At 44.5% G+C, this 14,096-nt stretch overlaps 1 protein-coding gene across 1 annotated transcript in view; it reads left to right on the forward strand.

The window, feature by feature from the left end:
- LOC309556272 (chloride channel protein C-like) overlaps nucleotides 1-14,096 on the forward strand; it is a 299,799-nt gene that overhangs the window by 82,845 nt on the left and 202,858 nt on the right. The window contains exons 9-11 of the mRNA XM_082258707.1: nucleotides 1,424-1,618; nucleotides 3,901-3,992; nucleotides 10,978-11,069. Coding sequence (XP_082114833.1) covers nucleotides 1,424-1,618; nucleotides 3,901-3,992; nucleotides 10,978-11,069 — 379 coding nt within the window. The remainder of the gene's footprint in view (nucleotides 1-1,423; nucleotides 1,619-3,900; nucleotides 3,993-10,977; nucleotides 11,070-14,096) is intronic.

Genomic DNA, 14,096 nt, shown 5'->3' on the forward strand with positions numbered 1-14,096 from the left:
AGTGCTTCTTCTTAAGTCACTACTTTGTTGCTTTGGTCATGTGTTCTGGAATACCCATCTACAACCCATTTTCAACGTCCTGGCTGAGGGAAGGAGGTCCTCACCCAAGATTTGATGGTACATGGCCCTGTCCATCATCTTTTTGATGTGGTGAAGTTGTCCCCTTAGCAGAAAAACACCACCAAAGCATAATGTTTCCACCTCCATGTTTGACAGTGGGGATGGTGTTTTAGGGGTCATAGGCAGCATTCTTCCTCCCCCAAACACGGCAAGTTGATGCCAAAGAGCTCGATTTTGGTCTCATCTGAGCCACAACACTTTTACCCAGTTCTCCTCTGAATCATTCAGATGTTCATTAGCAAACTTCAGAAGGGCCTGTACATGTGCTTTCTTGAGCAGGGGGACCTTGCGGGTGCAGCAGGATTTCAGTTTGTCACAGCTTAGTGTGTTATCAACTGTTTTATTGGTGACTATGGTCCCAGCTGCCCTGAGATCATTGACAAGATTCTCCTGTGTAGTTCTAGGCTGATTCCTCACCATTTTCGTGATCATTGAAAATCCAAGAGGTGAGATCTTGCATGGAGCCCCAGACAGAGGGAGATTGACAGTTATTTTGTGTTTGCGAATAATTGTACCAACTGAAGTCACCCTCTCACCAAGCTGCTTGGTGATGGTCTTAAAGACCGTTCCAGCCTTGTGTAGGTCTACAATCTTGTCCTTGACATCCTTGGACAGCTCTTTGGTCTTGGCCAAGGCAGAGAGATTGGAATCTGAATGATTGATTGCTTCTGTGGACATGTGTCTTTTATCCAGGTAACAAGCTGAGATTAGGAGCACTCTCTTTAAGAGAGTGCTCCTAATCTCAGCTCATTACCTGTATAGAAGACACCTGGGAGCCAGAAATCTTGCTGACTGATAGGGGATCAAATACTTTTTTCACTCATTAAAATACAAATCAATTTATAACTTTTTTAAAATGCGTTTTTCTGGATATTTCTATTGTTATTCTGTCTCTCACTGTTAAAATAAACCTGCCATTAAAATTATCGACTGATAATTTCTTTGTCAGTGGGCAAATGTACAAAATTAGCAGTGGATCAAATACTTTTTTCCCCTCACTGTATGCAGGAAGAATGGAAATATTGGAAAGATGATTACCCACAGTAATGTTAGCAAGATCATAATTAACATTCTTTAGAATGTGAAAATATGTTTTGTCATTTTAGGGAATTAGTTAAATTTATTGGTAAAATAGATTTCCTTTTTGACTTTTGTTAGATAAATTCTTCTTATTTCTTTTTTTTTTTTTTTTTTTTTTTTACCGAAAAAGCATTTTATACATTTTAAATGACAAACTTATCAAATGCAGTAAGGGGCATTCTCGCTGACCTCAGATTAACAGACATTTTTTTGTTTTTTTAAGGTGAAAGACCTTTTGGATATGAGTGTATTGGCCTTTATACCCTGTATTATCATAGGAGTAATTGGTGGTTTACTGGGTGCCCTGTTTGTGTTTCTAAATGTAAGAATCAATAAAGTTCGTCTGAAGCTGTTCAACTCAATATCTCACAAACTTCTTAGACAGCTGAGCAAGCTACTTGAAACTTTGGTCTTGCTGGTAAGTAGAATCTGATTTTTCATAAATCTTTATGAGCTCCTTCAGTAAACACATATATTTTAAAAAGCAAATTAATTTGCCATTAAACAGTACAATTCATCCTGCACATTGTAACTACTTTTATGGCATAATTCTTCAGTGAAATAGTAGTGGTGTTTAGCAGCGTCCATTAAAGTGGAGCTCTAAGAAAAAGCTTTCAGCATGCTACTAGAAAAAAATGTTTTTCCTCTTGATTATGTCCTGGTTGCCTTTGGTTGTCCCTCATTTAATATTCTAATGACATCACAGGAAGTTGTAGCAAATCCTCCCAACAGAGAAATAAGAAATATAGAGTTTCTAACTATTTACCATTTTATCCAAAATTCCACTTTAAATCTGTTTAACATTAATAATTTCTAATTGTTTTCTATGCATCTGTTGTTTTATGCTGACAAAGAGGAGAATGGTATAACATCTTTACTTAGCAATGTTCTCTTTGCAGAGTGTATGTTCATCTAGCTTGCTTTGTAAGTGAAAATTAATTAATTTACCTGCTTAACATACACTTTACAAAATTACATGTTTCTGTTCCTTTAGTAAATCAATCCTATGCTGTATCTGGGACAGCAGAATATTCACTGTAGTTGAACTGCACGATGTTTGGTTGGGATACACAAACATGTGGGAAAGTTGGTCCTAAGATAATCACTGCATGCAATGGTGCACCGAGGCCACAGTCTCCATATTGACACTCAGTGCAACCGAGTTCTCTCCCACCACTGCAGTTGTCACACAAACAGCACAGTGCCAAGGAGTTTTGCATCTGGGTGGGCCGAGCCTGATGGGGATTCAAAGACACTATTTCCCCATCAAATCCCCTCCCCTTGTGATAGACAGACTGCTATTAACTATATAATATCCCCATTGCCTGCTGTCAATCACAAGAAGACAGTTGGCTATATGGGAAACTAGTGTCTTAGTTTTCCCATCAGCCCTCACCCACTCTCAGCATCACTGATTATTGGAAGACTGTTGGCTGATACACAGAGTACAGAGACAGGCAATCTGCCTGTCTCTGTACCCCAAGTTAAAGTTGAAGTTAAAATTCTACTTATCTCCAGTTTTTATATCTACAACCAGGAAGTAATTGTGGCACTTTGAAGAACTACTTGATCGGGCTGCACAAATCAGTAAAGCTAATAAAAACGTGCAGCAGGGATTTTTTAATCTGGTACAAGACCTTTGAAAGGGCCATACAGCCAAAAAACTCTTGTTATTTCCATCATTCTCTCTCACAATGCTCTACACAGGCTTGCTGCAGTATGGTCTAGTTGGATAGTCTCAATGGGCTTGTCTATTACTCTTTGATGAGAAAGTTCCTTTTATTGTTACTTGTGGGATATTTATTAGTTTGCCAAGTATGTTAGAGGGGTACATGTGCTACATTAATATAGTTATTTAAAAGAAAAGCATGAGTTTAAATGTTTTCCCCCATTTATACTTACCTAGGTGGATTCAGCATTGGTGCTGCACCGGTCCCCCGGTGCCTCTACACTGAGAACCGAGCAATCGAACACTTCCGATTGCCCTGTTCTGCTCCCCAAGCAGAGAGCTGCTGACTGTCAGTCAGCAGCTCTCTGCTCTGCCCTCTCCTCACTCAGTGGAGCGCTGAGCTGTGGAGGGACGGGGAGCAGCCTGCTCAGGCTCTCAAGGGCTTGCTGAGAGGCTGAGCCAGGTGTCAGTCCAGGCACCTGGCGGATCCCGACTTCCATTGTCGTGATGATGCGGCGCCTGGACTGACATAATTTATTTCAGCAGAGAGCGGACTTCAGTCCGCTCTCTGCTGAAAATGGATCACAGGAGTGCAAAACTTATTGCACTCCTGTGATCCATAGGAGAAGTACAGCCAAACAAGCTTTGGCTATATTTCTCATTTAATGGTAACTTGTGGGCTTAGTGTTGTATTTTTGTTTATTGTTTTTTTCTTTGTTGCTATTTTGTTTACATTTTTATATTTTTTTAGCTCTTTTATTTTGTGTGACAGTGTGTCCATATGTTATTCTGTACTTGTAAAGAAAAAATCTCTAAATAAAATTTGATTTAAAAAAATAAATTCCACCTATTGGGTTTTCACCTTTCTTTGCCTTCGGTTATCGTTCACAAATTTTTCCTATAGTGCAAGAAAAGACAGAAATGCATATACAATTGTTTACTGTGAAGTAAAATGTACTATAATTAAAATGATAGAAAAATGAAAAAGTTACGATGTAGGAAATAGTAATGAGTAATTTCTCATCTTATAGATGGTGACTATCACTATCACAGTATATGTGCCATATTTCTTCTCCTGCACTCCAGACCCAACATCTACCCATTCCACAAACTCATCTGATCAGTAAGTATGTGAAAATATGTCATGTTTTTATTATTTATCAGTTATAATATAAAATGTAGTCAATAACCCAAAATAACACTTTTAAATTTCCACCATCTCTATAGCCAAAAGCTGGCCATACACGCATTGCATTTAAGCCAATTCTTGCTGAATCGGGCTAAATTCGCTCCATGGGTGGCCTTGTTGACAACACCTGAATTAAAAAAAACGGAAAATTTATATCAAATACTTACCGTAATTTTCCTTTCCTGATGGACTCCATGGCAGCATGCGTATCGGGTTTGGCCCCGCCTCCAAACCTACCCACAGGACCTCACTCCCATAAATCTTTGCTCCTGTTCAGCACACGTGTTCTGTAACTATCCTCCACAGAAATCCGGGAGGGAACTCCTGCTGCCATGGAGTCCATCAGGAAAGGAAAATTACGGTAAGTATTTGATATAAATTTTCCGTTTTCCTGACAGACTCCATGGCAGCATACGTATCGGGAAATAACTCGCCGTACACACAGGGTGGGCAGGTGCTGAACAGAAAAGTTTAATGCATTTTGTCAAACAGACAGGACTTGCAAACCGAAATTCACAGAAGAAAGAGCCGCTGGCTCAACACAGTAATGGGATAAGAAAGTGTTAATAGAGGACCACGACGCTGCTCTGCAAATGACTTCAGGAGCCACATGTCTGGATACTGCCCAGGAGGTAGAGATGCTCCGCGTCGAATGAGCTGTAACTACTGCTGGAGGGGTCAAGCCCTTAGCCCTATAAGCCCACTGGATGGTCTGGATGATCCAAGAGGAAATGGATCTCGTCGAGGCTCTTGAACCTTTGTTTTTTCCATAGAAGGTAACAAAAAGATGTTCTGATTTTCTGAAAGAGGAAGTGGCATCTAAATATTTCTTAATACACTCTCCAACATCCAGCGGATGAACGGAAGATTCTTCCTCTTCCTGTCTAAAGGTTGGTAATACTGTTTCTATGTTTTCATGGAAGACAGAGGTCCTTTTTGGTCTCGCATCCAGCATGGGGATGAGCACCACTCTGTCAGGAAAAAAGGTTAAGAAAGGCTCTTGTGTCCCAAAGGACCCAATTTCCGACACTCTTTTTGCTGAGGTTATAGCTACCAGAAACACTGTTATCAGTGTAAGCTCTCTTATGGTCAAGGAATCAGACATGTCTTGAATCTGACTCGCCAGGAAATCCAGAACTAGTGGCAGATCCCACTTGGGAAACCTGGGTTTTCTCTGAGGTCTGATTCTCACTGCCCCTTGGAAGAACTGACGAATTAGGGCATGAGTGGCCCAGGAGATCCCTGTAAAAGCGGAAATAGCCGAGACCTGGACTCTGAGCGAACTCACTGATAGAGGCAAATCCAGTCCTGATTGGAGAAAGCTCAATACATCCTGGATCTTAATTGAAGATTGAGGATCAGGCCTTGTATTCAGTTGTGCAGAAAATTTTTCCCAGATTCTCTGATACACCCTGTTCGTTGAGCTTCTTCTAGCACTAAGTAATGTCGAGATTGCCGTTTCTGGACAGCCTAAAGCCTGTAACCTCCTCCTCTCAACATCCAGACCCTGAGATGTAAACGGTCTGGGCACGGATGGAGTACAGACCCCTGGGACAACAGATCCGGTCTGAAGGGTAGCGGGATTGGGTCTCGGACACTGAGTAGCGTCAGAAGGGGAAACCATGGCCTGTTCGGCCAGAAGGGAATCACCGCCACTACCTCCACTGGCTCCGACCTGAGTCTCCGAAGGAACTGCAACACAATCGGAATTGGTGGGAAGGCGTATGCCCTGTGGAATCTCCACTGATCCGAGAGTGCATCTATCCCTGATGCTTGTGGATCTCTGAATCTTGAGTAGTACTTCGGCAGTTTGTGATTGCAGGGGGAGGCGAAGAGGTCTACCTCTGGAGAAAGCCCCAATGTTAGGATCCAGTTGAACGTTTCCTTGTGAAGGGACCACTCGTTGTTGTCCAGATCCACTCTGGACAAGAAGTCTGCTTTGACATTCTGGACTCCTGGAACATAAACCGCTGAAAGATTCGAGAGATTTTTCTGTGCCCAGGACATAATCGGCTCCACTTCCCTCAATAGGGACCAGCTGCGTGTTCCCCCTTGTTTCCTGATGTATGCCACTGCTGAGGTGTTGTCCAGGCGCAGCATGACAGGTTGGTCTTTTGTCAGGTGAGCAAATGCTCGAAGAGCTTGGAATGCTGCTCGGAGTTCTAGTATGTTGGATACTATTCCTCGAGTGGAAAACTCCCACCTGCCCTGTGCCACCTCCGACAGACAGTGGGCACCCCAGCCTATATTGCTGGCGTCCGAGGTAACCACTACCCATGGAGCTGGCCTCAGAGAGTGGCAGTTCAGCAGGTGGTCTCTGCATAACCACCAGGGGAGACTCGCTCTCATTGAAGGGGTTAAGAAGATGCGTTGATCCAGATGCCACGTATCCCATTGCTGAAGGAATCCCTTCTGAAAGGGTCTCATCCTCCACAGGGCCCACTTCACCATGGGGACTACTGCGACCATAGTCCCGATCACCTTCAGGCATTGACGTGCCTGAAGATGAGAGGATGAGAGGGCAAAGCGAATCCTGTCTCGAAGAGTCCCTATCTTTTCCTCTGGAAGAGAGATAGTCGCCTTCTCTGTGTCGAACAGAGCGCCCAAGTAGATCAGGGACTGAGTTGGAATCAGGTGACTCTTCTCCTTGTTGAGTAACCAACCAAACTTCTGGAGAGTGGACACGACCTGCTCCAGATGAACTAATAGTTGGTCTCTGTCTTGGGACAACAGGAGTAGATCGTCCAAATAGTGGTGAAGACGGATACCTTTCAATCTCAGTAGGGCTACCACGGCCAATAAGATTTTTGAAAAGGTCCGTGGAGATGTTGAGAGCCCGAATGGGAGACAGATAAACTGAAGATGTAATCCTCCCACTTCGAACCGGAGAAACCTTTGAAAATCTTCGTCCACAGGGACATGAAAGTAGGCGTCTTTCAAGTCGATGGACACCATCCAATCTGCCGGCTGGACTGACTGCTGTATGGACAACAGGGTCTCCATTTTGAACCTTTCTTTTTTTATGAGTTTGTTCAAGAAGGTCAAATCTATTACTGGTCTCCATGATCCGTTCTTCTTTTGGACCAGAAAGAGCGGAGAATATATTCCTCGGCCTCGCTCGGACTCTGGAACGGAGATGACAGCCCCTTGAGCAATGAGAGCTTCGACGTAAGAAAACAAAATCTGACGCCTTTCTTCTAGGCATGGTATGGCAGTAGGCAGGAACCTTGAGCCTGGCCTCTCCTTGAAGACCCACTTGTGGCCTGAAGACACCGTCCTGACGGCCCAGGGGTCCTGAATCGAAGCCGCCCAGACATGTCGGAAGAAGCGTAGACGCGCACCCACCCGACATGTCTGAGCGGGCCCACCTTCAAAAGGACTTAGTGGGCTCACGGTCCCCCGAGGAGACGTTCTTTGTCGTCTTCCTGGAAGACTGTCTGGATCTCCAGTTCCGGTTGAACTCCCGACCAGGTCTATAAGAACGAGCTTCCCTGGCCCGGTCAGGCACAAATTTTCTGGTAGGCTGTCCTTTCTTGACGTTGAACTGGCGCCGATCCTGGGGAAGAAACCCAGACTTACCGCCTGTAGCCCGGGTTATGGCCTCGTCAAGTTTATTCCCGAAAAGGGAGGACCCCTCAAAGGGAATACGGCACCAAACTTGCTTTGATGCCGGATCCGCAACCCAAGGGCGGAGCCAAAGAGCTCTCTTAGCTGTGACCGAGGACAGCATAACTCTTGCCAATAGACGGATCAAGTCTATGGAAGCCTCCCCAAGGAACGACGCGCCCAGCCTAAGCTCCTGGATTGGAGCGCTTCTGGCCACCTCCTCCGAAACCGATCTGACCGATTCGTCTACCACATCAGCCCAAGACTCCATGGCTTTGGATAGAGCAGCCAAAGCCAGGACTGGTTTACAGGCCATACCTGCTGTAAGGTAGATTCTCTTCAAATCAGAGTCCATCCTTCGGTCCAACGGGTCTTTAAATGAGACCGTATCCTCTAAGGGAAGGGTCACGTGCTTGACCAGTCTCATGACTGCTGCGTCAACTAGGGGAGGAGACTCAAGATGTTTCACATCATCCTCTTTGAAAGGGTAAAGTTTAGCCATCTTGGATACTAAGGAATTCTTTCGTTCCACTTTTTTCCACTCCTCCAAGATGATTTCACCCAACTCTCCCAGGAAGGGAAAATTAACACGCTCCTTATTGAGCTGTTTAAAGTACTTCTTCTGCTTGGGAGGGGGAACAGCTGACTCTTCCCAATTTAAGGTCTCTCTGACCGCTTTAACCAGGGAAGGCACCAAGGTATATTCAAAACCCAAGCAGGGATCTTCATCTTCAGAGTCGCTACCCGACAAGAGCATCGACTGATGGCTTGTGTGGGCCGACTCGAAATCTTCCTGTACCTGTAGTGCTACAGGGGAAGGGCTTGGGGAAGCCGTTGCAGTGTCTTGAGAACGACTGACACCCAACTCTGCCAAAGAGTCCTTTACCACTCTCTTGACCAAAGCCTCAATGCGTTGATCGGAAGTATCCCTTTCTCCCGCAGCCTGGGAGAAACATCTGTCACAGAAAAGCTTCCTCTCCGGGACACTAGCGCCACAGCCCCTGCAACCTGCTTTGTCAGGTCTCTGTGCGTGGCTGGCTGAAGTGGACGCTTTACGATGATGTGAGCCCGAACGGGACTTTCCAGTAGAGTGCCGGTGGCGAGAGCTTGAGCGCCTTTCACTTCTTTGAGAAGAGTGCCTAGTCTCTGAACGAGGAGGGCTGTGAACAAGAGAAAAAACAGAAAACACAGACAGGAAGCTAGGAACACTTGAGTTCCTACCCCCACCCCCTATAACCCACAACCCCACCAAGAAGCCCCAAATACCTGTTAGGGGCGGGCTGACCACCGGAGGGCAAAGTAGCTTCCATTCTGATGCTGACCTACAAGAATGAGCCGGACAGCATGTCAGAAAAACCAGCAAAGCGGGGGGGGGGGGGGGGGTTGCTCCCAAACTGGGGCCAGTACTCACCAGGAACCAAGGTTAGCAGGCAGAGCGGCAGCGCACAGCAAAATGACCACAAAAACGAACGATTTTCGTATGTGTAACACCCAGTATCAGCAGTGTGTACAAACACAACACTGCTGACAGCTCTGGGGTTTAAATATGGCGCCTGGTGACGTCATCAGCGATCGCCACCGACGCCAGCTTACTGTGCATGCGCCGTGCTTACACTGCGCATGCGCGAGAACCAAGCCTCGTTCCCGAGGCGCCGCACATGCGCAGTAGCGCGCACCGGAGGCCGGTCAGGAAGTGAATCGCTGACCGGCCCCGGACCACTAGCCACCAGGGAAGGCAGGAGAAAAACCAGGTAAGACATAAAGGCACGAGCAAGCAATAATATAAACAAAATAGCTGCCATGGAGGACTTTGTACTCACGGACCGCAGATCACCAGGGATGGATGCACACACCGGACTTATCTCATTCTTAGGGTACCGGCCACCCGCAGCAGCTGGGCTTTTTGGCCAAGGCTGCATACATCTTCGCCCCTACTCCATACCCCGCAGCAGCTGGGGCTTATTGGAGAGCTCCATACCCGACTGGTAGAGCCATCCATCACCCGGAATCCATCTTCAGGTAGGATATCAGGTAATCCTTTGGAGGACAAAAAAAGAACACGTGTGCTGAACAGGAGCAAAGATTTATGGGAGTGAGGTCCTGTGGGTAGGTTTGGAGGCGGGGCCAAACCCGATACGTATGCTGCCATGGAGTCTGTCAGGAAAGTTGATTTTATAATTGTCTTTTGTGGAAGGTACTGGGTAGAAAGTTGTCTGCTGAACAGTGTCTGCATTTTTTCTAATGCAGGTGCAAATCGGATATTCTGACAGTCAACTTTTACAATAATCTGCAATGGGAGATGCATTATTTCATGCTGTTAGTGTGGATGGAGGAATCTGTTAGAGTTCTTTCATTCAATTCACAGCCTGCATGAGAGAAACCTACATGTACTGTATATAGCCAGCTTAATCCAGGGGCCTAGAGTGCCAAAATGTTTGCAAAAAAATTGAGAGGGACAGTTATAAACAAATGTCTACATTGCGTTCTCAATCACAAAAAGGGATAAAAAAACATTGGTGAAATAAAATGGCCTGGTCATGAAGGGGGGTAAATCTCCTGGAGGTCAAGATTGTGTGGATTAATAGGAGCAAGCTAGAAATAATTGAAATATGTTGTGGAAATTAATATATTTTACATTTTGACCATAGTTACACTTTAAGCTCAAATCATTCTGCAATAAAGGAGTTGTAAAGTCTCAAGATTTTTCACCTTAATGCATTCTATGCAGGTGAAAAACCTTCTTGGTTGCAGCTGCCCCCATTCCCCCTGTTTTGCTTACCTGAACCTGAACTTGCAGTGATGAGCACAAGCCCAGGGGCTCCAGCCACTGTCTCGGGTCCTCATTGGATAGATTAATAGCAGCAGGAGCCATTGGCCAATCAAATCCAGTGACACGAGAGTGGGGGGCAGGGCCGAGTTCTGCTGTTTGAGTCAATGGACGCAGCAGCAGGACTCGGGAGCGCGCCTGCACGGGTGCTCCCATGGAAAGCGTCTCTCTCTGTGGGGGCACCCAATGAAGAGGTGGAGCCAGAAGGGACGCCGGGGCACCCCAGTAGAGGAGGATTGGGGCTGCTCTGTGCAAAACTCTTGCACAGAGCAGGTAAGTATAACATGTTTCCTATTAAAAAAAAAACAAAAAAAAACGAACCTTTACAATCACTTTAATGAATAGCTAACATGGTTCAATACTTTACTATTAACATGCCATAAAAATGAAAGGTATATTTACTACACTATTTGGTATTTTAGATTTAGAACCATTTGGGAAATCATGCATGTAACATTTCTTTTTCTGCATCTCACTTTACAAAAGATCACATGGATTGTGGGATGTCTCAGAATATAATTGTCCTGATAGTTCTACGTCTGGATCAGAGGGAGCATTGAATCATACTATAAACCAAGGTACTGTAGTAGAATCTATGAATAAGAATAAACAAATAATGTGTAGTTCACATCTTCCACAGTTCTTTTTAGACGGTACTATAGTTATCTGTGCTGCTCTTTCCAGGACTTTTGCTGTACTGTCCTCTTAGAATACATTTTAGAAGATTTGTCTATTCCATATTTCTGCCAGGAGGTTAGGTGAGGTTGATTGTGCATTCATATTACATTTTTCTTAGATGTTGATGTTTCCAATATTCTTGTCTTGCTAGTTACAGATACCATTTTTTCCAGATTCAAATTGTTGCTAGTTTCAGATGGAGAAGAGAAGTGTTAAAACATCCATTGCATTTTTTGGTTTGTTTTATGAGTCTGATTAGATAACTTTCTATTCACTCCTTGTCAGTGGTGTATTTTGGTTTTGTGCTGCCCTAGGCAAGACTAAAATTGGGCGCCCAACCCCCATGGAAATTTGCCCCACTCCTTCCTTTTAGACGGATGTGACTCCCTCCAAAATTTAAAGACTACAAGTCCCAGCATGAGAAGGGGTGGATGTAATTCCGCGCTTAGGATGGGTATATATGTAAGGGTTAACACCACACCTGGCTGCTGCCCACTTCAAAAAATGCAACCCTATAGGGGAGCATTCAAAGAATTGAGAAGAGAATGGGAAGTGGTTGGCGCTGCCTAGTGGGGTGCTTAGGGAATAAGATCTTACTGTACTGGAGGTGGGTTGTTATATGGGGATCTGAACAAACTCTGCTGGTAGGATCTGTGTATAATATGTTTGTGTAATTTGGCGTGGCGATTACCAACCTACTAAAAATCTAAACAGGTTAATGCACAAAAAACCATTAGGTAAAAAACTTGTTTAAAATCTCAGCGGAAATATATACTATAGGTGCAATCGTGCAGAAAAGGTGCAAAAGTGAATAGCAAATGTGTATTAATAAGACAAATATTGTAATAATAGAGTTCAATAAATAACAACCAGTATTAAATAAATATCCATAAAAATGACAATCAATAAATATGATCTTAAGTGTGCCAATAAATATAAGTGCAAAAATAAATATATATATGTGACTAACCATAAAATAAGTGAGTGCAAAAGTGCAATAGTGCAAGTATCTGTTTACAAATGATGAAAAAAAAATTATATAAATATGTATATATAGCAGTATCAGAGATGTGTCCGTATAATTAGTCAAATAAATAAGTCCAAAGGCATGTGCAATCTCAGTGGCTTTAGATCCAAAAAGAGTCTTAAATAAGTGCAATCCGTGTATGGTGGTAAGAAGTGCTCCTTTTTCCTTTATCTATGCCCAAAGATATGGTGAGTGGGTGGAAAGAAGAAGTGTTCCCCTGAGCCTGGGGTCCTGCGCTTACCAGATTCCCTTACCCCTACAGGGGTAAACAGCGGGTCGATAATTAGGGGATCGCTCCCACACTCTGGCAATCAGGATGTTGCCAGATCTCTGCTCCTCTCCTTATTGGTGCATAGATGTCTGACATCTATGCACCAATAAGGAGAGGAGCAGAGATCTGGGAACATCCTGATTGCCAGAGTGTGGGAGCGATCCCCTAATTATCGACCCGCTGTTTACCCCTGTAGGGGTAAGGGAATCTGGTAAGCGCAGGACCCCAGGCTCAGGGGAACACTTCTTCTTTCCGCCCACTCACCATATCTTTGGGCATAGATAAAGGAAAAAGGAGCACTTCTTACCACCATACACGGATTGCACTTATTTAAGACTCTTTTTGGATCTAAAGCCACTGAGATTGCACATGCCTTTGGACTTATTTATTTGACTAATTATACGGACACATCTCTGATACTGCTATATATACATATTTATATAATTTTTTTTCATCATTTGTAAACAGATACTTGCACTATTGCACTTTTGCACTCACTTATTTTATGGTTAGTCACATATATATATTTATTTTTGCACTTATATTTATTGGCACACTTAAGATCATATTTATTGATTGTCATTTTTATGGATATTTATTTAATACTGGTTGTTATTTATTGAACTCTATTATTACAATATTTGTCTTATTAATACACATTTGCTATTCACTTTTGCACCTTTTCTGCACGATTGCACCTATAGTATATATTTCCGCTGAGATTTTAAACAAGTTTTTTACCTAATGGTTTTTTGTGCATTAACCTGTTTAGATTTTTAGTAGGTTGGTAATCGCCACGCCAAATTACACAAACATATTATACACAGATCCTACCAGCAGAGTTTGTTCAGATCCCCATATAACAACCCACCTCCAGTACAGTAAGATCTTATTCCCTAAGCACCCCACTAGGCAGCGCCAACCACTTCCCATTCTCTTCTCAAGTCCCAGCATGAACCCCTGAGATCTCATGAGAGGGGGAGTGAGAGGGGGTGGGAGAGGGAGGGAGGGAGAGAGAGGGGGGGGGGTGAGATATAGAGAGAGGGGGGGGGTGAGAGAGAGAGAGGGGGGGGTGAGAGAGAGAGAGGGGGATGAGAGAGAGAAGGGTGGGGATGAGAGAGAGAGAGGGGTGGGGATGAGAAAGAGAGGGGGGGGGGGTGAGAGCAAGAGAGAGAGGGGGTGGATGAGAGAGAGGGGGGAATGAGAGGATGAGAGAGAGAGGGGGGTGAGAGAGAAAGAGAGGGGTGAGAGAGAGAGAGGGGGGGTGAGAAAGAGAGGAAGGGGTGAGAGAGGTGGCTCTAGCAACCAGTGGCCAATAGAATCTCTGGTGAAGGGGGGCGGGGTGGCTTTTTTGCTGCCCCCCTGCAAAGTGCTGCCCTAGGCCTGGGCCTTGTCGGCCTAGGCCAAAATACAGAACTGCTCCTTGTCCCAAAAACACAACAGAAAGTGAGAAGAACTCTCTCCAATGTAAGGCTAAGTTTAGATGTGTAAGCAGCCCTTGCTCCCCCTTTCCCCCGAAAAGAGATCTAGTGCTCATTGACAGGTGGTGAGTTGGCTCAACTGTCTTTTTTACTGCCCCCAGATCACAAATGTAAACAAGCTCAAAAGGGAAGTGCCTTCATAGCCAGC

This window comes from Pelophylax lessonae (assembly GCF_965119305.1).
Source record: "Pelophylax lessonae genome assembly, chromosome: 5".
NCBI lineage: Eukaryota > Metazoa > Chordata > Amphibia > Anura > Ranidae > Pelophylax > Pelophylax lessonae.